Raw genomic sequence first — 25094 nt, 5'->3', positions numbered from 1 at the left:
CTTGTGAACGCTTCCCTCGCTTTTTTTGTTCGGCCTACATTCGAGGTAATATTGTTAAGTCTTCTAGTCCGTGACAATATCTTTTTTTTTGTTGTTGGCTTCGGACTTTAGGGGGTCGGCTTAGAATCAGGGTTGGCTTAGATTCGAGTAAATACGGTGTATAGATTCAGGGGGTACTGTTACTGATTTTTTCTAGTCTACAAGTCGCACCTGTGTCTAAGTCACTCCCCTGCAAATGGCAGTTTTTCCGAATAAGATGACACGTAAGTTGCACGGTGTACAAGCTGTACCTATCCATTCGGTAAGCGGATTAAAAATGCGCATAGGATTCGTTCGTTAAAAAGGCATGGAAGAAATACATGCTTGCGGCAGCCGCCATGCGCAGACAATTAATGAGCTGGGGTCAGTGTACCCTTCCCTTGTGGTTCACCTTTTTTGTTGGTGTTGTTAACCAGAACACTCTTTTAGCTTTGTGCCAGTCCCGATTCATTTTTTCACTCAATAAGAACCGCTTCCCTGTTGCTGAGCTCCCATTTTTCAGGGCATATTCATTTGCATGCAACTGGCCAACATAAACATGTGATGTAATATGTTGACTGCCAAAGCAAGGTGATCTATGAAATCCCTCTGTCATGCGGTGCCACTTATGTTGGCCAGACTGGCTGCTGCTTAGATGACAGATTAAGAGAGCACGCAAATGATGTCAGTGTAGGCAGGGGGATCACACTCGCCAAGCATGTGACAACTTGCAAATGCACTCCCCAGTTCAACAAAAGCAAAGTGTTGCGCACGTACGCAAGCAAACAAAAACGAGAACTATACGAAGCTTTCGTCATCCACGCGAGAGGTGACAAGTGCTTGAGCGTGCCGTCTCTTCGCTTATCGAGTTCGGTGCTGTGTGTGTTGCTTCTCTATCTTGTCCCGTTTTTCGCGCCGTTTTCAGTCTTGAATCATGAACCAACTGGCCCAACAATCCTCAATAAGAACCGAGAAACGGCCGAAGCAAGCGCTCCGTCGGCGTTGGCCTCCGTCATTAGGCCTAGCGACTAGAGCCAAAATCGGCATCGTATTCGGCGACATGCACTCTGCGGTGGCTTGCGTATAACGAGGGGCGTCTTGCCTATCATCGAAACGCCACTTGTTTACGATTTTACGATAGGAAAGTCAGGGTTACGGTGCATTCTGCCACGGGTACGCCGACCTCGCTTTAAAATGCACCACCATTTCCTCCCGCGCTCGCCGTCTCCGTGAAGCTGTATGCCTCCCATGTGCTTCGCTGCTGCCTCTTTCCGTACTCAAAATGAAAGGCTCTGCACAGGTGAGTTCTGCGAACTCTGACTGCTTTTCAAGTTCATGTGGCGGAAGACGTTCAAGAACCATACAAATTCGTAACCACGCGGGCGCAATGTGCCGACTCGCGCAGAATTTCTGTATCGCAAGAGGCCCCCTTCTAGCTTGAATTTCATTTTATTTGATTATGTTTTCGATCTCTCCTGCAGTTTGAATTAATGAGGCCCCACTGTACGCATTATATGGTGGCTTGGGTACTGGCGGCAACGTCTGAAAAATTGAGCAGTCAGTTGCGGTGCATCCAAAATTCCAGGCGCTCTTATACATTGGCTCTATTGGCCATGTCGGGGTGCAGCGAAAAAGTCGCCAGTGGTTTTTCAGTCACCAGTGGTTTTTATATTACCACGCAGCAACTACAGGCTGCGCAGTGATTCAAAAGCACCACCACCTAGTGGCTGAGATGGGTGTACAGAGTTCTGATGGAGTGCAATCTCGGGTTAAGTGGAGTAGAAAGATTGTGGAAGCATTGTCTTGCCCAGTGTGTATGAGTGTCATTATTGGCCATGTTAGGTCTTGGCACAGCTGGCGCAGTTTCATGTCACTGTGCGTGCACAGAGGTCAGCAGGCTGATGAGCATCCTATCTGTGTTTACCTTGAGCATGTTTTGTGCATGTAAAGTGATAATGTGAGCACAACCCCGACGGTTGACATATTTAAGCACACCCCTTTTCCTTGCTGTCGTTTGTGCAGGTATTTGCTGAACACCCAGCCACAATCTCGCATTCGGTAGGGGCCGTCATGCCTCAAGCGCAGCTGCTATCGGTTGCCGGGGCCGTTTCAGCAACCCCCATGCTAGTGACTGCACACTCGACGGGCCAGATTCCCACCGACACCAGCTGCAACATTCCAGCACCGATGACACTTGTGTCAGCGGTCAACACTGCAGTCGGTGGCGGCACGACCATGACCACCGCTGCCCCCGTGTCCATCGTCACCTCGGCACCCTGCACCATGCTGGAACCGGCTGCTGCACGACCACAGGCAGTACCCATTGGGCCCTCCGATTCTGGTGGTGAGCGGAGACTAGCTACCTTTGTGATACCTTCGATAAAGAGGGCAAGGAAGGGACTGTTTGAAGATGGAAACGCTGAAAGGTGCCATGCTGAAGAGCGGCGGCGGGACATGCACTCTCTCTTCAGTGTGTCATCTTTTTAGTGTGTTTTACAAAGCTTCTGTTGTCTCAGCTGCCGTTTTAAGGAGTCTCTTTCTTGTCTTGTTAATGTCTCGTCAGTGCCAAACTCTAGTTTTATGCCTCTTATTTCTGCCTTCTCTATTCGGTACTCATTCAATGGATCCCAGTTATATAAAATGTAAATGGGGGACACTAGTATGAGCCATTAAAGGCTATCGCCTTAAAATTCAGTCTGGTTCACAAAATAGTCATGCTGATAGTTCAGTGTTTGAAACACCAAAACTTCAATAATTTGAAATCAGTCTGCCTAAAAAATATAATTAGTCACACATATGTTAACACGAGTGTTCAAATACAGTCGAACCTCGTTATAACGAAGTAGCATCGGGACCGTAAATCAGTTCGTTATATCCGATATTCGTTGTAACAGTAGACATAAATATCGGCTGTGACAAATTCGTAATTTGGCTCGCGCAAATATTCTAGACACTAAAATGCATTATATACTTGGCTTTGAACCCACTACAAACGTGGTAATCCTTACCTGTCTCCTTGTGGCATTCAATCAAAATGGGCCGGAATATGGGAAGGTTGACACGACTGTTCTTACGTCGCCGCGCACGTGAAAGTGCGTGGCGCGAAACGACTGCACCATGTGTCTGCGCATAGGCGACTTGGTGTAGAGAGAGGAACTCGAGTGAGACACAGCGGGAACCATCGCGCCTGCGTGCTCTGCCGAAGCGCGATTGGTGGCCCCGAGAGGGACCGTTGAAAAAAAAAAAGCTGCCAAAGGAGCTTTGAGAGAAGAGAAGGAGGAGAGGCGGCGTTGGGCGAGGAGACATATGCAACGCCAGCCCGGGATCAGCCAAACAGGTTTGCATTTGTTCGTTTGAAGAAAGATGTTATCTTCGTCTGGTGGCTTTTCACAGCGCTGCGCAGAATGAAGTTTTCTACATTGTCCATGCTCAAGAGGGCCTTTTCTACGTCAGCAGTTTTCGTCGTCGGGAGTTTTTCCAAATATCCTTTCAGCCTCCTGGCCATGTCCGCGGCATCCGCACTGCTCATCGTTGGTTCATCCCGTTCACTCTCACCGCTGTCGCTGCTGCTGTCGAATTCGACGCCTGGGACTGCCAGCCGATCCCAAGTTCTGTCCAGCTCTGCCTGGTCTTCGGGCTGCACTTCTTCTTCGTCGGCAGGCAGAACAAAACCGGCATCCGCGAAACAGTTCCTTATTGTCGACTGCCTCACCTCATTCCACGACCCGTACAACATTTCGAGTGTCGTCTTGATGTTTATTGTTGTCGATCTATGTCGATCGATGTCAAACACCAGTTGCGTCACCAAACGCTTCCTATAATTGCACTTAAGCGAACGAATAATGCCTTTGTCTAAAGGCTGCAAAGCAGAAGTTGCGTTCGGTGGCAAAAACTGCAAGCGAACTGCCTTCAGCACGATCGAAACTTTATGCGCCGAACAGTTGTCCAAAAGCAACAGGACCTTCCTGTGCTGCCTCTCCATGTCCTGGTCGAACGCTCTCAGCCAGTCCTCGAAAAGCTTGGTCGTCATCCACGCTTTTTTGTTCGACGTGTATTGAACCTGCAAATTCCGGACGCCTTTCAGGCACCTCGGATGTGCCGACTTGCCGATGACGGTGAGCCGTCTTTTGTCGGAGCCGTCCATGTTCACGGCAACGACGACAGTCACCCGGTCTTTGTTTTTCTTGCCCCCATGGCAGGTCTCGTTCTTCATCGCCAGTGACCGCTCTGGCAACAACTTGAAAAACACGCCGGTTTCGTCGACGTTGTATACGTCGCACTCGTCGTACTCCTGGAGCAGAGGACGAAAATTCTCCAGCCACGTTTGACATGTCTTCATGTCGACAGCGGACCCTTCGCCAGACAAAGTGTGGCACGCGATCTCGTGCCTATCTTTGAAACGTTGCAGCCAACCGCTGCTTGCACAGAAATCGTCATGCCCCAGTACGCAGGCCAGGCTGTGGGCCTTCCGTTGAAGAAGTGCTCCCGACACCGGCAAATTTCGAGCCCTCACATCTTTAAACCAAGAAAGCAAAGCCGCTTCCACGTCCGGGTGATGGCAAGGCCTAACTCGTTTACGGTCGGCTTTTATGGCGTCCTCGGTGTTGCCCTCAATCTTCTTTCTAGTGGCCAAAATGGTGGATAACGTACTTGGAGGAACGCCGAATTCCGAAGCAATATCCTTTTTCTTGCGGCCACTGTCCACAGCTCTCAGTATCTGCAGCTTTGTCTGGAGCGAGATCGCTTTCCTCTTCGATGCCATTTCGAGCGCTGCAACAACAAGACTGGCCGCTGTGCTGATGTCAGAACGCCGGCCTCAAAGTTGCCAATGTTGCTGCGCTTGCCTTTCTTTACCGCTGGACAAGTGGCGCCGCCTTTCGGCCCTCTGTCATGTCATGAGCTTTCAGAGTTTTCGCGCTCTGTTCACAGGTGGCGCGACCATCCAAACGCGATTTTTGTGCCAGACGGCAAAACTTTTTCAAACGATAAAAAAAAAAATTCAGCTGTGTATCGGCCTTTGATTTTCATTTTGTTTTTTGTTTTTTTTATGCTACTTTCAAGTTCTGAGCCTCGTGTAAACCAAATATTTCTTCGTTACAGCCGATATCGCGGCGGATCTCGCGTTTTCGGTTTCGTTATAAAAGAATAAATGTCACTGAAATGAAGCATGACCAACCAAAATTCGTAATTAGTTCGCTATAACCGATAATTCGCTATATCAGTGTTCGTTATAACGAGGTTCGACTGTATTCGAATTTCAAATGCGAATAGACTACTTTGTTCGTTGTTCAGTTCATGTTTGATTTGAGAAATTGATATTCAAGAATTTCCAAACATCCGAAAATTTCCGCGTAATTGGCAGTGATCAAATACCATGCCTACTTTCAAAAATCCGTCTGTTGCAAAACCACAATATCTAAGCAAATTGTGTGCAGGTCAAGAAGTGGTGGCAAAACTTTATCATTTATCACATGGATTGGTCATGTTAGGACACAACTAAGCAAGGACCTGGTGTGAAATTCCACAAGCGGGCTTTGCCGCATATCACTTGTGTTAAGAACATGATGGCCAACCATCCGCTTCCAACAGTGCAGTGCAATCGCACAAGGTTTTTGTTTGATCGTTTTGTGATGTAATGTGAACTTGAAACCCACTCCCGTGACACTTGTCCTGGTGCCTTCCTAACTCTTCTAGCATGAGAGAAAGCCGACTTGTGGGAAAGCTCATTTGTGTAATTTCACATGGGACTCCTTAAGGGGGGGCCAGGCCTAGATGCCACTGGCAGGGCAAGCAATCGTGCGTAAAATTCCCACCCATTGCTTGGTGCGTTGTAACTATCACGCCTTTAACGTGCATGAAACTGTAAGCATGAAGACAAGGAGAAGCTTGGCTGATTGCAGTGATTAGGTTTGGTTACTGAGCTTCGCCACCAGCCCAAGTCTACAGTGGCTGTCAGCTGCACATTCGCCAGTCGTCCAAACCCAGCTGCACATTGCTAGGCATCTTTTTTTTCTTTACAAGCAGTCTCGTCATCCTGATGGCATTGTGTGTTCTCCTTGCTTATGTCTACATTGTTCATCCAGCACGCTGAAACTGCACGCTCATCGCGGGCTTTTCGCTATTTGTACGATGGCGACTCCTCACAATTGCAAGGCTTTACCACACTTTCTCATTTGGCAGTTATGCAGCTTTTTTTTTTTTTTTTTTTCGGGATGCGGAGGCATTTTTTAACTCTGCCCTTTATTATCTTGGGCATTTCTTCTGGTTCCTTGAAGTCCAAATTAATTTGGTTTTACTGTCGATAATGTATTTCAGTTGCAAGTTGTGTCAATTTATGGATTTCATTTGCTCACTCATTTTGCATGTCCACATTATACGTATAAGTTTCACACTGTTAAGCTGTCTAATCAAGCAGCATGCATGTCTATGCGTCATTTTTTTTTTGATGATGGTGAGTTGGCCTAGTTCTGTTTAATTTTGGTTGCAATGACCATACAGTGCTTAAGGGGAGAGGCTCCTCGAAAAAACTTTTTTTTTTTAATTATGAAGTTAGAGGGCTGAAATTTGCACAGCTGGCATAAATTGAGCTTCTGTTTTTAAATATGTAATCAGTTTTTTGATACCTATAGAAGTTCAATTTTTATTCTCAATGAAATGTATAATTAGCTCCTTTTTTGTGCACGCAGTTTTTATTAGTAATCTTTATTACAGAGAATTTTAAAACATCCTGGGTAGTTCATTACAAGCTGCAGAATGTTGAAATCTAGGTGAAATTATATTTGTCTGCATCTTTTTCAGCCAAAAAATTCATGAAAATTAGGGTGTCATTTTCTTTTGTACTTCAGTCTGTTGGTATGATGCTCTAATAAAAATATGGTAAGCCTAATTATATAAACTAGATTTCCACACTCTATGCACCCCAAGGAACATCTGTGCAAAATTTCATTGTGATCCAAGAAGTACAAGAGGAAAAAATTGTGTGCACAAACTTTAAAAACGGGCAAAAACACCAATTTGAGAAAAACTCAATTGAAAGGTCATTTGTATGTTGGAGGCCAAAATTTTGTCTCAAATCACATAAAACTTGGTGGCAATATAGTTCAACATGTTGGCCACTAGCCCAAAAGATTAGAACTCTCCTGCAGCATATGTTTGGCCCTCACGGTTCTTGCGAACGGAGTCCTCAGTGCGTGCTCGCTTCACCTGGCTGCGGTGATGAGACTTTGCTTCAGCAGTCAGCTTGGCAGACATTTAACTCTGCTCTGGTCACTTTCCAAGCTGAGTCTGACCAGCTGCTTAGAAGGGAGGATTCCCAGTTCTTCTAGCACCTTTTCGAAGCTGGAGTGGCCCCTGTTGAACCACAGGACTGCAATGGCAGTGGCTGTCTCCACTGAAGTCCGTGAAGCGAATCGGCTCTTCGGACACAGCATCCAAATCTTGCTGTTGAGGGATTCAGCAGCGTTCTGAGTCTTCCCTCGCAAACAGCGGGTAAGCAGTTTCGAGTCTGTCAAGCGTTTGTATATTGGCAGCACTGCTTTTCCTTGGGCTTTGGTTAGGAGGGGGGTGTGGTCCGGAGCTGGTTCTCCCAGAGCTTGGGCTCTCTTCTGCCTGCACCAAGACTCATTCCCATCAGGGCAAAACCTGTGGCTGCTTGCACCATTGCTGGAGCCCGAATGGAGGTAGGACGCCCAGATTGCACAGTACATGCCTCTTACACTGCCCCGGTTGCTTGTTATTGCAATCTGATAATAGTTTTGCAATTTCTGGATGGCCTTCTCACCAAGTTTCTGCCCACGTGGCAGTGGTGTCTTCAACTTCCTTAGTGCAGTGCCAAGACGTTTAGAAACGTGGTTTGTGCAGTCCTCTTTGGTCACGCCGTCGGCCCATAAACCTGTGCGTCAGAAACTGCAGCATATGCCTTGCTGTCACCATCACTAAGAAATGTGGTGAACCGCATGTTGTAGGACTGCGTCCTGCTCCAGATGCGTAGTGCTGCTTCTGTTTCCATTGCATGCGATGAGCACTCAACATTTTTTTCACACACAGGAGAATGAAAGGCCTTCCATACTTCATCCTCTTCTTCACCAAGTGCTTTGTGGCTGCTACAGCCGTGGCAGTAGTTGGTCAGCACTTCGAAGTCTAGGTAAAAACCAGTGTCCACACAAATGGCAGTGCCAACACCATTGTGGCTCTTGTGCCCACGCTTCTGCCAGGTTCCATCAAACATGACCGCAACGTCAGTCTGAGCAGTCTCCAATGCAGTTATTCGTCTTGCTTCTGCAAGATTGGCGGCGGCTGCTTTGGTGGCGGCGATGTGTATTTTCTTCGCTATGTTTTGGAATGTCTTATGGTGAAATGGCTTTTGTAGGCCAAGAACGCCGCAAAACCTCGTCAGCTGATTGTGCCCGACGCCTATAGAACGCGCAGCGAGCACCGCTTTCACGTTGGTAGCGAAACTATCGCGGGGGGCTTCCACTGCAGCGCTCTGCGTCGCTGCCTTCACGGCTATCGGTGTCAGTGCGTCGCGACGTATACACAGCAGAAATTGCTGCTGCCGGGCATGCTTCATTTGCACACCTGAGCTCCTGGAAAGAAGCAAGGCCTTTCCGCTTGTTTTCGACGTCAACCACCACGAGTAGGCACTTCCCGCAGGTCCCGCACATGGCACCGCAAACAAGCCTTGTCAGCGCTTCAACTTCGCAGATAACGACGCTTGCACCGGTTCTGCTCTCGGCTGCCTCGTCATCCCGGAACGCTGTCAACATTTTTCCGATGCGCTCACGAAGTCAAAAGCGTCACTGATAAAATCAGACGGCCTTGACTCAGCAGCGCTGGAAGACATGCTGCCGTCCTGCCCGTTCTGCTGGTGTAGAGGGCTTCCAGCTTCTGTCGCGTTCCTGGCTCTCCTTCGATTTTTGCTTGCGCTTACCCCTGTACGGGCACGCAGTTGGGCTCTTGCGGAGGCGAAAGTTACGCTTCTTCTCGTTGTTCATCGTCAAAAACTTCCGATAATGCAAACAAATGCTCAGTAGCCGTGCTAGGCGATGCAACGTGAGCGGATACGAAAGTGCGGGGGTGGCTCCACTACACGGCGACAGCCAATGGCAGCCTCGGGTTCGCGTCACGTGACAACAGGAGTGCTCCGCAGACGCAAGAAAACGGCGTTTTCTTTATATTTTCTCGTGAAAATACGAAACTGACGGAGGTGCCAGTCGAAAGAAGAAGGCTTAGCCTAATTTTTGCAAGTGGTCGCAATGGCGGCCGGCGCCGCTGCCATGAGCGGCGGCAGCTCAAAGATGGCCGAAATTGGGCAGCACGCGCGACTTTTTCGGTCACCGCGGGTCATTTAGACACGTTTTTAACTAATTTCTCGTACAAATCTTACTTTCATATTTTGCTGCATGAAAGTAGGATGTTCAAAGATGATAAAACAAGCGAAAACAGAGAATTGAAAATTTTCAAAATAATGCCGATTTTTCGACCCGCGTCTCCCCTTAGGAAGTAAGGACATTTGCCTGTTTGTCTTTTTCTGGCATTCTTTTTCTTACCGAACGGATAGTCGATTTGTATTAGAAAGTTTCAATATCCACAAACCCCTAATTATTAGTGAGTCAAAAATTTACTGCGCACATCTTACCAGATAACATTTTGCAGCTGATTGATCCGATAGTTCGTTGACTTTTGCTGCGGCTTCCAAGATTATGGATGAAAGCCAGTTCCACTTCATTCTGTGGTGGCGCCAGTTTCAGAGCAACACTGTGTCTGCACATCGGCTACCCGTTGTCTTCTTTCTTTGTCCCTCGTCTCAGCGCTGTTATTCCCAGCATTATTTTTTCCAAAATAGTGTTGGCCTTTACAACTAAAATAAACAAAACTAGACTGCCTCAGTACCGTGCAAAAAAACATGATGTGCACAGAAATGTATACAACTGGATTAGACAGCATAACAGTATTCAAACTATAATGAGGTCATGCAAAACAAAATCTATAAAATGGCAAGACTGGCAACAAAAAAATAACATGATGACTAGTAAAACCTCATTCATTTGGAGTTCAAGGGACCGGAAGAAATGCTCCGTTTATCCGAAGGCCTCGGTTTATAAAATTAACCATGCCCACCGAGAAAAGAAAACGACGTGCCGAAAGTATGGAGATGGAGTAATGCCTTACGAAGCAGCTTCATTGCGCTAACGCCTGTAAACCCATGACGAGCCACCCGTTTTGGAGTGCTGGAAGAGCAACACAAGTGTAAGCAAGGGGCCGGGGAAAACACATTGACGTTGGAACGGCAAGACGGTTTCTAAAAAGGAAAAATGAATCATCACCTGCGACACACCGGTCGGAGCTGGGATTGGACTACTGGCGAATGTGCGGGCCGACAGTTGCAGTTGCCCGTGGCAGCGGCGAAGCTCAGAAACCGGAACTACTCAGCCAGGCTATTTTTTTTTTTACCTAGCGACAGGGGCCTTCCAATCGTTGTCACGCCTGCTGTTACGCCCACTAAAGAGTTGTGCGGGTTACATTGCACCATGCAGTAGGCGGGATTTTTACAGGATTGCTTGCCCTATTGCGACGCGCCCCTTCATGAGGCTCCCGCGACATTCCACAAATGGGCTTTCCCGCATAGCGTAGTTTACAAAACGGGATGGCTGAGGTCAAGCTCAAAGAGTTATGAAGGCGACAGGATGCTTTCTTCGGATGTGGGCGTTAAATATGTAAAGTATAATAGAAGGATTAAAAAAAAAAGCGTGATTTCACATTGCGATTGTTTGATGCGGGCCGTCGGCCATCTTGTTCGCAGCACGCGTGATTTGTGGGAAAGCCCAGTTGCTGAAATTCTCACGATGTCAAGCCTAGCGGTGTTGGAATGCGATCGGTCCGCGTGATAAACGGCGGAGAAGGAAGGGAATAGGGCCTCTGTATTGTTTTCCTAGAATTTTTAACTCGATGATCGGCTAATTTGCCCAGACATTGTTGTTTTGCCACGGTCGACTTTATGAGAGTCTGCGCAGTATACGTTCGCTGGCGAGTATTCGGGAGTTTTCTAATATTCGGAAATTCTCGAATATCAATTTCTCAAATACGAATCGAATATCAAACATATTCGAACATATTCGATTCGTAGTCGAAATTTTGAATATTCGCACACCCTTACTGGTAAGGTAAGTAGCCAATGGATTTGAAAGTGGAGCACTTTGAGCTTCACTCATCATTACTTAGATGGTGGCAAGCCTGAAGGCGAGTTTCAACAGTTGTTGAGCTTCATCGGAAAAGATGCACAAGCATGCTCAGCGGATGTTCAAACTATCAAAATCAGAATGCATCACGGTTGCTAGGGGTGACATCAACTACGGCAAGCCCACCCCAGCTCCTGCTGTTACAGCATTTAGTTAGCTGTGAAGGGTCAACATCAGCTTCATTGTGTGCAGATAGCGGTGCCCTGAAAGTGCTGCACACAGTTGGATGGCAGTTCGCACCTGCTTGCGCAGTTTCTCTTTTGAGAGCGTCAAAAACCCGCTGAATTCAGTTCTTGCTCACAATGCAACAGACTTGAAATTAACGTGGTTCCAATAGAGCAGCAGCTTGGTCTAGTTGTTGACTTGTTTCTTGTGAAAAGTGGGATAAGGATGGCACTCATCAATGGGAAGCAGGGAGAGACGTGCATGTTTCATGCTTCTTGTTCTTGCCTGCTGTCTATCACACTGTTGACAACAGCAACAAAAAAATTGTCGCCTTGTATGCCAATGGAAGGTACATTTTTAACCTCCACACATTCCCATTAATTTGCTGAGGTTTTCAGAGATGGTGCTAAATTTCAGCATCGAAGAATGACAGAATTTGAATTTGAAACAGCATCGCATTTCAAAGTCCACGTGAACAATAAGCACTCATCCTATGCCCTCATTGCCTGGGTGCAAGCCGGCCTTTTGCACTCACTTCTTCAGTTGTGACCTGCTGCATCGAAAGCATGGGTGACGCAATGCCAGGAGAATGCTTTGCGTATCCTGCGTGCAGCAGATAGTGTTTTTTTGCTGCTTTAGGTGAACGTTTACTGCAGCCCAATGTGAGCCATTCACCAACAGAACAATGGTTATGTGGAGCGCGTATTGTTTACTTGAAAGCTATTGCCACCGACCCCCCCTTTTTTTTTGGCTTTACTATTGGATTGCAAGGCCTAGCAGTATGGTGAGCAAGCTATAGTTGCAGTAGCTGTGCTACTTTCAGTATTACTGTGCATGAGAATTGTTTGGTTAGGCTGCTGGTTAATTTGTCTGTCATCTTGAGAAGGTATAGCACTTCAGTGTAAACTCTGCATTGTTACGTGCTTCCCTCATCCATGAGCGAACTTCCTTCTCAAAACGACAGGCCAACTTTAAAGCCTGGACTCCACGTACGTGAAAACTCACGCTAACACGAAGGTGACGGCGGCAAGCGACGAGCGACACCGTCGCGCGAAGCAAAATGCATGTGTCGCTTGCCGTGTCGCTCGGATCTGCACCCTCAGAAAATTTCGCTCGTCGCCCGGAAGTCCCCCACGCGACTGGCCAACCAGAGCCCCCCAAAGCCGTTTCCGGTTTGTCTACGGTTTCTCACGGGTACATCTCACGAAACCCGCCCGTCGTCTTGGTCATCGCCACCGTCGAGAAAATATTTGGTTTTGTAGCTGAGAGGCAGACCCGCATGATTTAAATAATTAAAACAAGCTACTTGTTGGGTGCGGAGGGCTAACAGCATTTGGAGCGCGGGCTACGCGAGCGGGCGTACTGCAGGGAGAGATGCGTGTCGAGCCGCGGGTACCGGCGCTCGATCCACCGTGCCTCTGCGCTCCAACTGCGCAGAAACACTCGTGGTGCGCATTCTCACTGATAAATTATAGTTTGCTCACTTACAAGCAAACTGCGGTGACAGTTTATGGGAGTGTTTTTACTAAGCCGGAGTGCACAGGCATCGAACGAAAGCACACCTCCCCCGTGAGCCCGTAATGTGACTTCGTCTCCGCAAGCACGCCTTTGGCTATCTCCACTGCCGCTACACCGCTGCCGTAGAGGAAATATTCCTTTGGCCCTGACTATGAGGCACACTCACAAAATTTTAAGAGAGAGAACAGGTTACGGGCGTGTTTCTAAGCTTGAGTGCGCAAAGCACGGAGTCCGCTGCGCACATCGCGGGTTCGCGTCGCCTGCCGCCTTCGCTTGCATGGAGGTTGCCCACAAGCGACGGAGCGAACGCCAGCCGTCGCCGCTGCCGTCGCCTTCGCGTTCGCGTGAGTTTTCACGTACATGGAGTCCAGGTGTGATAGTGGGTCATGGGCGTGTTCATGACCTTCTGTCATTGTGATCACAGCTGCACCACCTGCCACATCCACGGCAACGGGCCGATTTTCCCGCTTCCACGTGACTCCTGTCCGTGACGACCCTCTGCTCGGGAGCTCCACCAGCCTGCCGTCGACACCATCATCGTCGTTCTCCGGCACCCTAGCCACCACGTCAACACCATCTGTGACCACTTTTGCAAAGTCTGTCACGGCAGCCAACAGCTCCACCTCAACTGCCGCTGAGCCACCAACCGTAGCCACAACGGCTACGTCGCCCATTCCACCAACGCTGTCGGCACTGACCACGGCCACGTGCCCCCACGATGCAGTGGTTGGCAACCACGTTGACGCGGAGGTGACACGCGGTGGCTTTGTAGTGAGCACGGCCACGCAGACGAGCAGCACAGAGATGAAAGCGACGGATCGGCCACCGGTATCTGTGGCAGCCCCCATGGGGCCACCAGCACCGACTCCTGCTCCAGTGAACCGAGGTCGGTTTCAAGTGACCACGGTGGTAGACGATGTGGCCGCAGCGACACTTCCGTTGGCAGAGCCGAAGCCGTCTGTCACTGACCTGAGCGAGCGTGCAAAGGTGAGCGATTAGCCTGCATTCACTTTTTATCCGGCAGCTGACTGCGCTTGAATGTGCACAAATGGAATTCTTGTAACCTAGCCAAATAATAATCACATATACTGACAGTGCTGCACTTAATGTTAATAAGTCTTCATTAATGCTGAGTGAAATGCAAGATGGAGATAGTTTGTCTGGTGGCTTTTCAAACCACCGAAGGGCGCTCACGCTACTCTTCAGGTTTAAGTGAAATTTGGTGTGATGCAGTATAGTACAATAGAACCACACTATGTTTGACTCTAATATAGTAAAACTGATATGTTTAAGAAATATTGCAGGACCATTTCACCTTCCATTGATGACTGACCGTGCATTATTTTTCATTTACCGTAAAGAAACATTTATAGTGAAGAGTGTCTGTCCATGGCGACGTACATCCCACAGAATGTAGACATCACTGCACGCGCACAGTCTGGGACATCTCGGAGCCACAAACGGGTAATGGCATAATCGCTAGGCCCACATTCGGAGGCAAATGAAGATGAACATTAGACAATAAAACGGCGCTTTTTTTTTTTTAGATGGTTTTACCACGAGGCTTGTGAGCTGGTAGGAGAAGGCAAAAGTTGCTGAGGCTTTTGAAAAATTTAAAAATTGTTGGCTACGAACGTGGGAAGGAGCAGTGGCAAGACATCGAGGCTTGGCGGCACTGCTTGGGTTTTTCCGTGCTCAATTGCATCGTGAGCATTCAACTGTATTTCCCCTTAAATGACTCTGAGGTTGTGGAAGTTGACACCGTGATCATGCAAAGCTGAGGTTTTTATATGGAATCAATCCCCGCCCCTGCCGTTATGCTCATGGCCGCATTATATTCGCGCAAATGTGGTACTTCCACAAGGCCTGGACGAAATTGAAAGCCTGATAACATAGAATGTGATAACTGAACATAAATCATTTAACGTATAATGGGATGATAAGAGCAAGATAGAAGGTATTTCTAAACAATTCTTACCAGCGGTGTGTTTCATAAATATCCTAATTACCAGACAGCAGCCATTCTTGGAGCTGTGCGATCACCTAAATCATCTAGCAAGGACACTCATAGAGTAAACGGTTTTGCTCTTCCGAGCAACTTTTCTTTACAGGGGTTCTACTTTACTGCTTATTTGCTCATAAGCGTGCCAAGTGCCTCTTCTTGCTACAGGTGCAGTGGGCTTTTTACGAAAGGTTTTGTTTTGTTCTTCTGAGCACTGTGCAACATACTCTGCTTCTCACGTCGCTCAGGTTTGCCTGTAGCAGCCAGTAGCTTCTTCAGTGAAAAATTTCGTGCTTTCTTCCTGGATAGGAATCATTCAGAGCCATAGAAAAAAATGGGTAAGCCATAGTGAGGTGGTTTCATGGCTGTGGCGGCTTAGTGTTTTACCAGACAACTAAAAATTGCCTGCCATGGCTGCACAGTTAAGGTGCTTTTCTTCATGTTCCACAGGGCTTTTAACACCATGAGCATTTAGTTCTTGTGTTTGATCACTCTCTCTTGGTCTGTGTTTAAAATTACCACGTTGCTTGAGAAAGCAGATGATTAACCCTAAGCACCACTTGAGGTAACCAGTTTTTTAAGATGTGCTTAAATAAAGCATGGTCATCTAGCATAATTAAGGTGTCGGGGTCTTCAGATTAGATTTATTTTGGCATACATAAAAACTCTGCGCTACCTACTTACATCCGAGTTGTAAGAAAAGGCGCCTTGCAGGGCAATTGCTGGTACTGATGGTTGCCATGCTGCTTGCTTGGCTTATGAGTATGTTTGGCACTGTCATTTACACTAGTCAAATTGCGCTGATGAGAGCAATCACCAGTGGTTTTATTAGTTGTGCCTCCGCTCCACCTATTATTGTGCAACATTTTGCAATGCAGTTGACCTGCAGGTGTTTTTAATTCTTTTAAAATTTTACTGACAAAGCAGCAGTTTCTGTGTGCTCAGGAAAAGCATTTTTCTCTGTCACTTTTGTTTCATGGAGTTGACTGCACTTGCTCCTCAGTTCTTTGTTTTGGCTGTTTTTTTTATTTTTCTTATTACTTTCGAGCATGCAGGTTTCTTACTTCATTTTTCATTTCTCACCATTGCTGTGTCATCCTGCTCACATCTGTTGGGTTTTTCGGAACAAACTTTTGCACGTGGTGATTTGAGTGCTTGGGGAGTATGGATTGATTGGTGCACCCTAAATACAATGTGTCCCACTTGAAGCCACAAGTTGTAGCAGGGCAGTGATCTTTCAGAACTAAGTTTTATGATAGAAAGTGTATTCACACATGACAGCAAGTGTCTGGATCATGGTCTTGCCCAAATGATTACAAGCATTTGGCATGGGGTTCATTAGTACTATGTTATGAAAGTAGCCGCTGTGGGTAGCGCACCGCATGTGACAATCTACCATCGGCTCTCACCTATGGCGTACTGTCTTTTCCTCTACACTGTCAGATTACATTCTGTCTTCAGTGGCTACTGAGTTACTGTCCCTCTCTAAAAACATTAATAGTAATATTTTCCTGTCCTCTCATTAGTTTCAAAGACCTTGTTGCTTTTGTTTGTGAACAAGCACAGGTTCCTCCTTAAGACGTAAGCATGTTTGTACATCGGCTAAATATAAATGCTGGAGGGATTGCGAGATAATGTCGGATACAGTGTCCAAGTGACGTCCCAGCTTTTTGCTGCTGTGATAAAAAAAAATTTGGAGTGCCAGATTCAACTGTGGTTGTGGATGGCTAGGGAAGTCACTTTCAGCTTGTACTGTAAATGTTCTCCATTCCTCGTTCTCTGTGTGTCAAGTAGGACGTGACCATGTTCAACTTATTTTCTCGTTTCGCACTGACTTTCGGTGCTTGTCTTCGAGAGAGACACCCGTGCTCACATAAGGTGAAATATATTGAAGGGTTGCTGAACAGTGAAGAGCACAACAGCCATTCTTGCTCTGCTGTATTTATTTCAAAAGTTCCTTTGGCAGTTTGATAGGTGGTCCTGCATCACAGTGACGAAAAACACCCCAGTAAGAGTATACTAGTGCTTGGAGTTCGCATGGTCAGCTAGATGTCAATGCATGGTCACGGAGCGCTGGTGCACGGAGATTCTGATCATTGGCACCTCATAGTTAAAGGGGTGGAAGCAACTTTCCTTGCGGGCAGACTTTCGATCTTCGAAACCTGCAGTCGCAAAAGTGTATTGCCGGTCTCGCTCACAGGACAAGACAAGCAAGGGATAACAAGGGGTTAGGGCTGAGGTAGTTGGCTGGTAGCAAGGGATGTTGAACCTGTTCTGTTCCTTATTTCTGTTCTCCCTAGAACGTGTTTAATTTCCCCACCAAGATGCATTGCCAACTAGGCCATAAGTCTATGTTTGTAAAAAGGGGAACTGATTTTGGTAGAAAGATTTGTTTTCTTGAGGCTAAGAACCAGCTGTCCAGGAACAGCGACGTTGGCAGTCAGATTCAAGTACCACATGTAATGTGCGTTATGCCTGTGTCAGCCGAATTAAAATGAAAGCCTTGACACTGAGCCATGCCTCGTATCTTGGTTCTTTCAAAGTAGCTAACTGATAGTGGTCCCCAGGAAGAATTGCAAAATTTTGCTAGCATGGTGCGCCTGAGCACAGCATCAAAGTCTTGAGTTGCCCCCTCTACACAGCAATCCATACTTTCCCCTTCCCCGCAATATCTGAGCTGTTGCCACCGCACATACTGCCTCCAGTGGGAGACCCCTTCTTCACCCCCACCGCAATCCCGCCACACTCTGCATCCCGACCTACCGTCTGCCCGGGGCCGCCTGACGTCACACCTCTTCAGCCACGACTCATCGTGCCAGACACTCGATGATTTGATCGACCCCTACGCGACCTTCCCATACGCTGGAGACCCTCGAAGGCGCCCCGAAGCTCCCACTTCACTCGAACTTGCCCTGGCAAAGATTATGCGTGGCTATCTGCGTTCCTCCGACTCGGGTGACCTGTCCTCGCTGTCCCAGGCATCTCTGGAATCGCTGCCGCCACCTACCCTCGCGGGCGAGGCTTGGAAGGTGCGCGTTCACGTGCGGGATGTGGAGACGCAAACAGACCGGCCACCACTCAAGAACGCGTCTGTCAACACGGCGACACCAGCGACACCGTCCCCCCTGTCGACCCAGCGTCGCTTTCTGCTGTCCATGGAGCCTCCGACCCTGGCCAAGGCGCGGAGCCTCTCGTCCCTCAGCCCCCGGCCGAGGGAAGGCTGCGAGCGCTGTGCGGTCCTGAGCCCCGCGGCGTCCCCGCCTTGGGGCTCACCGTGCAGCTCGCCGCCGCCACGCCGGAGTGCCCCGCGCACTATACCGGGCAGCAGTGAGAGGTTGGCCGGTGCAAGCCTGGTTGACTATGGGCGCAGCCTCTCCCTGAGTCAGTTCTTGGTAAGGGTGGCATCAATCGAGACACAACTGCCTCCCCCCCAACACACGTGCTTAGCCGCTTGGGGCCCGACGGCAGCAGCGCTTGTCTCTTCTAGCTTGGGTATCCCTCTCTCGGCTGCAATTCTCGAGCGGCACGCTACACTGCCCACAACCGAGGCACCTTTCTTCATGGCTTTACCCCATCCTCCTACCCCTCACCTGCGGACATCCACAAGCAGGTGGCAGGTGCTTGTCGCTTTCCTTGTTTTTGTTTTTTTTTTCCAGCTTTCCAGCTTCATTTCAGTTTCTCGCTCCTGTCTCGCTGTGCTCTTTGCGCTTTGTTTGGTGGAGGTATGCAGCTTTGAACTCGAGGGGTGGCTGTGAATGTGCGAGCCTGGCTGATGGCGCCTGACATTGGGACACAACGTGCACTGCCACCTCACTGAAATCTGTACTTGCTGCTTTTTCCCTCAGCTTCACTTCTCAAGCCTTATACGCTTGCACCCTTGGCTTCTTTGTCTCGTTTGTCTTTTGCACAGACTGCTCTTACCTCCGACCAGACGCGGGAGCTGGAACCTGAAGAGCCAGAAGATGTTGAGGAGTTTCTGAAGCAGCTGCTGGCACGGTAAGTGGCATGTAGTTTGGCACTCTATGTACGAGTGTTTCTCAGGCCTTGTGATAAAAATTAAATGAAAAAATAGGAGAAAATGGTTTCTTTTTGGGCAGGGTACACATTTGCAAAAAGCAACTGTATGCCAAAGCACTGTCAGAGTCCTTCAGTAACGCTTCAAGACATGAAACTTCTTTAACTTTATGGGAGAGCTTGGTGCGCTGCTCAGGGCAGCCGCACAGCAGCGGTGGCATCAATCGACGAGCATGTTTTGCTGAGCGGCTGAGCAAGAGGCCTCCTAATTGCACAGAAAGCGGCGTTTTGCGGTGCGTCATTTACTTGTTCTGGTGTTTTATCAGACGCAGTGTCAAAGCACGTGAATGCATTTTTTTTTTTTCACAAGCTAGTGCAGGCTGTGAAAGATGCCTTCACCTTGTTGTGTAATAGGCTGCCACTCCGGCTACAGCAGCAATGACAAAAAGGTGTCAGTTTTTCATTTCCCATTGACGCCGAACGGTGAGAAACGTGAAGACATAGCATCCCCTGAAAATAAGTTGATGGGTTCTCTTTCAATTGGCCAAACTTGCGTGTTTGTGAAAAACATTTCAATCTCGACAGACATCATTCGCCACGGCGAGTTTGTAGTGAATGGGGATGTTGCATCTCTGCAACATGAGCTGTCCAAGCTGAAGCCTGATGCTGTCCCTAGGATATTCAAAACAGTGCCATGATAGTTACCTAAGCCCAAACCGCGTTCTTGGCCATCAACAAAACAACACGAGATTGCATCAGATGCCTGCACAGCAGCAGGCGCTTTGGATAACTCGTGCCTGAACTACCCGGCCTTTGGCAACACTTCTGAAGCAGCCTATCACGGTTAACCTCAGTTTCAGGTCGTGACTGTACATGTGCAAGATCCCCATCCAGTGGAGGCAAAAAGTTGAGCGACTAACTGCTGCTATGCTAATGCTTCTTTTTGTGCTCTTCGTAGTATATGTGTGAATAAATTGTTCATTCTGTACAAGATAATCACTTTTTTATTCTGTGCATGTACACTGCCGAAGACGGCGGTGGCTGAGTTGCGAAAATAATTTAGCTAAAGAAGACCGTGGTGCAGTGCTATAACGTGTACCTAAGTACGTTACAATTAAGAACGGCGTTATTCACTCGTGATCGGGGCAGTTAGTGCACCATGCCTTAGCATTGTCACTTTGCAGTAAATGGCAAATGCTGGAAAAATGGCAGAACTGGGCCCTCCAAAATGCACCATTTTGAAAAAGTGAAAATATGCTGCGCAGCCCAAGTATCACGAGCGAGATCAAATGCACTGCACTTCTAAAATGCACGGCACCTGTGCACATAGCAACAGCCAGCACGGCACTTTGATGTGTTTGGCAGCTACAGTCACAGACACTTAGCCATGCATTAAAACGTTCATTAAAATCTCACATTGGCTAATGATCAACGTGCAGCAGTGTAGTCTCCACTGAAGGCAGACGAGCGACACAATCGCAGCACAAATCTAATGAGTGCCGTTTGATAATGCAGCCTTTGCCTTATCATGCATGCACTGCATTGCGGTCACGTGTATACTGTAGGTTAATGAACACACCGCACATTTAAGCAATGTTTCAATGTCACATCAAGCAAGCCAGTCTGCACGCAGCAGCCAGACTGTCACAGGTAAAGGTAAAGACCCAGCCTTGGTACTGCCAGCAGTGCTCTTTTTCTCCATACAGTTCGAGTTTTAACGAAGTTGAGGGGAGCCGTGAATTATTTCGTTAAATCGAGAACTTCGTTAAATTGAATGAGGCATTTCTTGGGCACATAATTCAGTACATTCGATTACAGTAAAACCTCGTTAAAACGTACCCGCTTAAACAGTACTTTCGTTTTAAAAGTAGTAAAGTCAAGTCCCCGACTGAGCACCCATTGAACATAATGCATTTTGCATCCGCATAAACCGTACCAGCTTATCGCGGTCGTATCGGTTAGCACGTACCATTTTCACTTTTCGTCGCACTCGCGCGTGACGAATTCACGCCGGTAGCACCGACCCAAAGGACGGTTCGGCTAGCGGCGCAACAATCTTCCCTAAATACCGCCGACGGGACGGCAAGCCACACAGCTAATGACAAATTGGCGCCAAAGTTGGTAATCATACAACTAGCGCAATCTTTGGGGGTCCGTATGGTCATCGTCATGACCCCCCGCGCTACTTTCGAGTGGGTAGTGCCAACACCACGACCGGCGCCGCTAGCGCGTATGAAAAGAAACAACAAAAATTCTTACTCGACAAGAAAGGCCCGAGGGGACTACAAATTTATTTTCCGCCAAAGAAGTCGGGGATCTTTGCCTGCGTGCGCTTTGTGAGCAACGGCCGCACCGATTTCTCGTAGGTCTGAAGTGCGTCCAGCGCGTCTTCCGTCCCCTCGTGTGCGCCGGCAAAATGTCGCAGCAGATCGAGAGCATCCATCACCTGACCTGGTGTCGGCATGGGAGCTTTGGCACCTGCAGGGTCGTCGGCAGCGTCTTCAGCCGTCACTCCCTCCACGCTTCCTACAAGCCGCAACATATCGGCACCAGTCAAAACTTCCGTTGTGACTGCGTTTGCGTCGGCGTTCACGTAGTCTGAGAAACTTATGCCTGTGGGCACTTCATCCATTTCTTCTGTCCACTTGTCACAGCACGAATTATGTCCGCTTTCTCGTCCAGGGTAAGCCTTTTTCGTTTCTTGCAGGGCTCCATCTGCTAGTCAGGAGGGTTAGCGGCGCGCTTGCTCGCACACACCACGTCCGCGCTCACGATAGCAAGGCTAGACTGATGGAGGCCTAACAAGCTGAGCTTGACAAAAATGTGCGTTCAAAGGCACGGGGAAATCCGCACAAGAGCGAACACAGAGCACAACACACACACACACACAAAAAAACACGCGAACTGCAACAGCGCCATCTATGAAATGTGGCACGAAACTTTTTTACTTCTGGCGCCATCTCGTGAGCTCGACTCAAAATTAACTCGTTTTGCGCCGCGCAGTTTGAAAAAAGCGACGGGATGAACATGCTCCGCGCTGTTACCGCTGACTCGCAATCAATAAATTTTGGGGTGCTGTCTACAAAATAGACCAAAAATTAACACTTTTTCACCTTTATTTCTCGAAAAAAGGTTCGGTAAATCGGGACAGATCACGGGATCGGTTTCGTTATTTCGGGTTAGTCAATGCATTGAACCCTATGGGCGTCTGAGGGGGAATTAGGATACCTTCGTTAAATGGAGATTTTCGTTAAATCGGGTTTCGTTAAATCGAGTTTTGACTGTATAAGCATCAAGCAGGCAGAACTGTGACGAATACAGGACCTCCACTTCAATTTTACATAAAATGTTAAATATACTAAATAATCTCGTAGCCACGGAAACAGGAATTCTAGTACAACCGCACCATGCGCCGCTGGCGTGGTTTACCACTAGCCGCTTTCCTTCATAGAACAAACTTCAGCGGGAGATTCCTGACCATTAGGATCATTGAAGAACTCTGATAATGTTTTTTCTTGGACATATTGTTACGTGGCAACCAGTCGAAGAATGAGGCGAGATGAACGATGGCAGTGAGATGATTTTAATAGCGGCTGGCCTCGCGAGCGCTCCATCCCATGCCACTGCCAGTTTCGTCGCCTTTGTGACACTACCCGGGGCTGCCGAGCGATCGTCCCGATCGTGAATAGAAGACGACACCGACGAAGAGGTGTGTTTGATGGTGATGGATTCAGAGGATGGTACAACAGAAATGGCATGGTGGTGAAGTGGCGGTCACCACAATGAAAGATATGGGCGAATGAATCCTGGTCCACGAAGCTTCTGAGCCACAAGTTGCCAGAAGCCGATGGCCGAAGCCCTTGGACACACCAAATGGCAGGGGCAGGGGGGCTGTGTCCTCACATGTGGGCAGCGTCTCGGGTCGGTCAGGTCATGGGATCGGGTCGCGGCAGCGTCGTCATGTCGTCGTGTCTTGTGATCAAGGCTGGGTTGGGGCTGGGGTGAGTGGCAAGGTCGGTTCGGGCGTGGCAGGCGGGGGCATGGCTGGGCAGCGCGGATCGGGAACTCGCGGCCGACGACCACGGCTGACGGAGGACGCTGAAGCTCCAGAACCAGGATGGGGATGATACTCCGCACCTCACACCAAATGTTACGTGGCGACCAGTCGAAGAATGAGGCGAGATGAACGATGGCAGTGAGATGATTTTAATGGCGGCTGGCCTCGCGTGCAAAGATAGTTGAACAGGCTGCTTGGCCATTCTCTCTCGATGCATTCAAATGAACCCGTTAGAATGAGCTCTGCGCATTAGCAGGACTGCTTCATTGTGCTTGTCCACCACAGAGTCTGTTCGCTGCATTCCTTGTAATGACGTTGTTGCCTGAATTTGACTCTGACAAGCAGATTTTGTGCAAATGTTCCGTTTCTTGCGTGACAATTACAGCTCCACTGCTTGTTCTCTCGCAGGCAGCAACGCGAGCGGGAGGACCTGGAAAACCGCCACCGACGTGAGCTCGAGTGCCTGCGACAGCGGCTCCACAGCGGTACTCTGGGAAGCTCTTCTGCGGGCTGGCCCCCGTGCGAGGCTGCGCCTAATGGTGCTCCAGGACCCCCCTCGCGCCTCCTGCCGCACTCGCAGTCGGCGCCGCACTTTCCTCGCCCACTCCCACCGCTACCCTTGTCGTCATCACCCGAGTGGCACACACACCACCACTACCCTCACCTCCACGGTGGCGGCAGTCCGCCGCTGAACCTGCCGGCCTCGCTGGAGCGAGGTCTACACCGCTCCAATTCGGAGGGCCTGCCTCCGGACCCCCTCAGTGCAAGACCCTTGGGTCGGACACGAACCCTCACTGACGATCTGCTTAGGTGTGTGCTGTTGAAGGAGGGAAAGATGTTTATGCAGTAAAAACCCATCATTCGGAAATTCATGGAACTCAAAGGGCCTGCATAGTCCCAGCCAATGCCCGTGTAGGCCTGTGGTTTTGGACACTTGTGGGCTCATGGCAGTTAACTTTGGTGGACTCCCATTGGGAGGCTGCATTGACGCATGACTGGAACAGCTTTCAATCATCCATATAGCACTCTTCAAGCCTGAATTAAATGGTGCAGTGCTGTCGACGCACTTCTGACGTACGTGCAACAGTAGGCGTGACAATAATCAGAGGGTCTCATCGTCACAAATTAGTGCAGCCACGGGGTTCTGTTTTTATTTTCTGAGCTCCACACCATCCCGTGGCCACTATCAGCTGTGCAATGGCCAGTCAGCCAAGCACAGCTGTGTGCTGTTTTGGATGCTGATTGAGCGAGTCTCTCGCATTTTTCTTTCAGAAGGTGTCACATGCTTCTCTCGCCTTCCTTTCATGTGGTCCTGTTTTTGTAGTGTGCTGAAACAGCACACTTTTTGCAGTTGGTGCTGTGGAGCCTACTCTCATGTGACGACGCCGTTTGTGAGGAAGCTCCGCTGCTGCCGAGTCGCAGCACGAAGGACCTCACAGAGGCCTTTGCAGTTTTAGAGCATTTCGGTTTTAACACTGCCTACAGTGTGTGTGCACAGTAATGCATTTGACAGAACTGCAGTAAATTTTGGTTGGCTGGCTATATTTTCAATGCATTTTAAAGCCTCCTAATTTACACCGTGGATTCTCTTAAATTCACTTAATTCAAATTTTTTTGGCTTGTTCCAGCACTCCCGGCGCGCGAAAAAGCGGTGGCCGAGGTCGGATACGTCAGGTTTGCGGCACCACATAAGCTGAAAGTTTGCTCTTCCAACCGGTTAACTCGCATGCGGTCCGAGGGGGGCCGTGTCGACTGCAGTTGCCGCATAGTTTAGTTTTGTGAGCTTCGCTACCAGCCCATGACAGTATCGGCTATTGGCCACGATTCGGGGAGCCAAGGTCAGCTGTGCACTGGATCGGATGCTGGTTTGGCCATCGCTGGTCTTTTTTTTTTTACTTTTAGGAGTTACGATGTTCAGGCAAAAATGTGCGTGTTCTACCTCTCCTCCGCATGATAGTGTGCCGAAAATACATGGTCATCACGAGCTGCTCGTCGTGTGGTGGCTCCACAGCTACTGCATCGCACCCACCTGTGAAGTAGGCCACAGAAGGCCTTACTTTTTTGGAGCATTGTCCTCACACTG

At 48.7% G+C, this 25094-nt stretch overlaps 1 protein-coding gene and 1 pseudogene across 21 annotated transcripts in view; one reads left to right on the top strand and one right to left on the bottom strand.

The window, feature by feature from the left end:
- Wnk (Wnk kinase) overlaps nucleotides 1–25094 on the top strand; it is a 138266-nt gene that overhangs the window by 109701 nt on the left and 3471 nt on the right. For 13 of the 21 annotated variants that reach the window (XM_077638975.1, XM_077638981.1, XM_077638979.1 and 10 more), the window contains 5 exons: nucleotides 2041–2362; nucleotides 13363–13925; nucleotides 17646–18332; nucleotides 18851–18936; nucleotides 23420–23821. In XM_077638975.1, the coding sequence (XP_077495101.1) occupies nucleotides 2041–2362; nucleotides 13363–13925; nucleotides 17646–18332; nucleotides 18851–18936; nucleotides 23420–23821 (2060 nt within the window). The remainder of the gene's footprint in view (nucleotides 1–2040; nucleotides 2363–13362; nucleotides 13926–17645; nucleotides 18333–18850; nucleotides 18937–23419; nucleotides 23822–25094) is intronic. The other 8 variants (XM_077638985.1, XM_077638995.1, XM_077638990.1 and 5 more) reach the window with 1 other exon arrangement.
- On the bottom strand, nucleotides 7034–8742 carry LOC144106235 (uncharacterized; annotated as a pseudogene).

Source organism: Amblyomma americanum, chromosome 10 (assembly GCF_052857255.1).
Source record: "Amblyomma americanum isolate KBUSLIRL-KWMA chromosome 10, ASM5285725v1, whole genome shotgun sequence".
Taxonomy (NCBI): Eukaryota; Metazoa; Arthropoda; class Arachnida; order Ixodida; family Ixodidae; genus Amblyomma; species Amblyomma americanum.
Note: the sequence above shows the minus strand (reverse complement) of the source record. Positions and strands in the feature narration are given on the sequence as shown.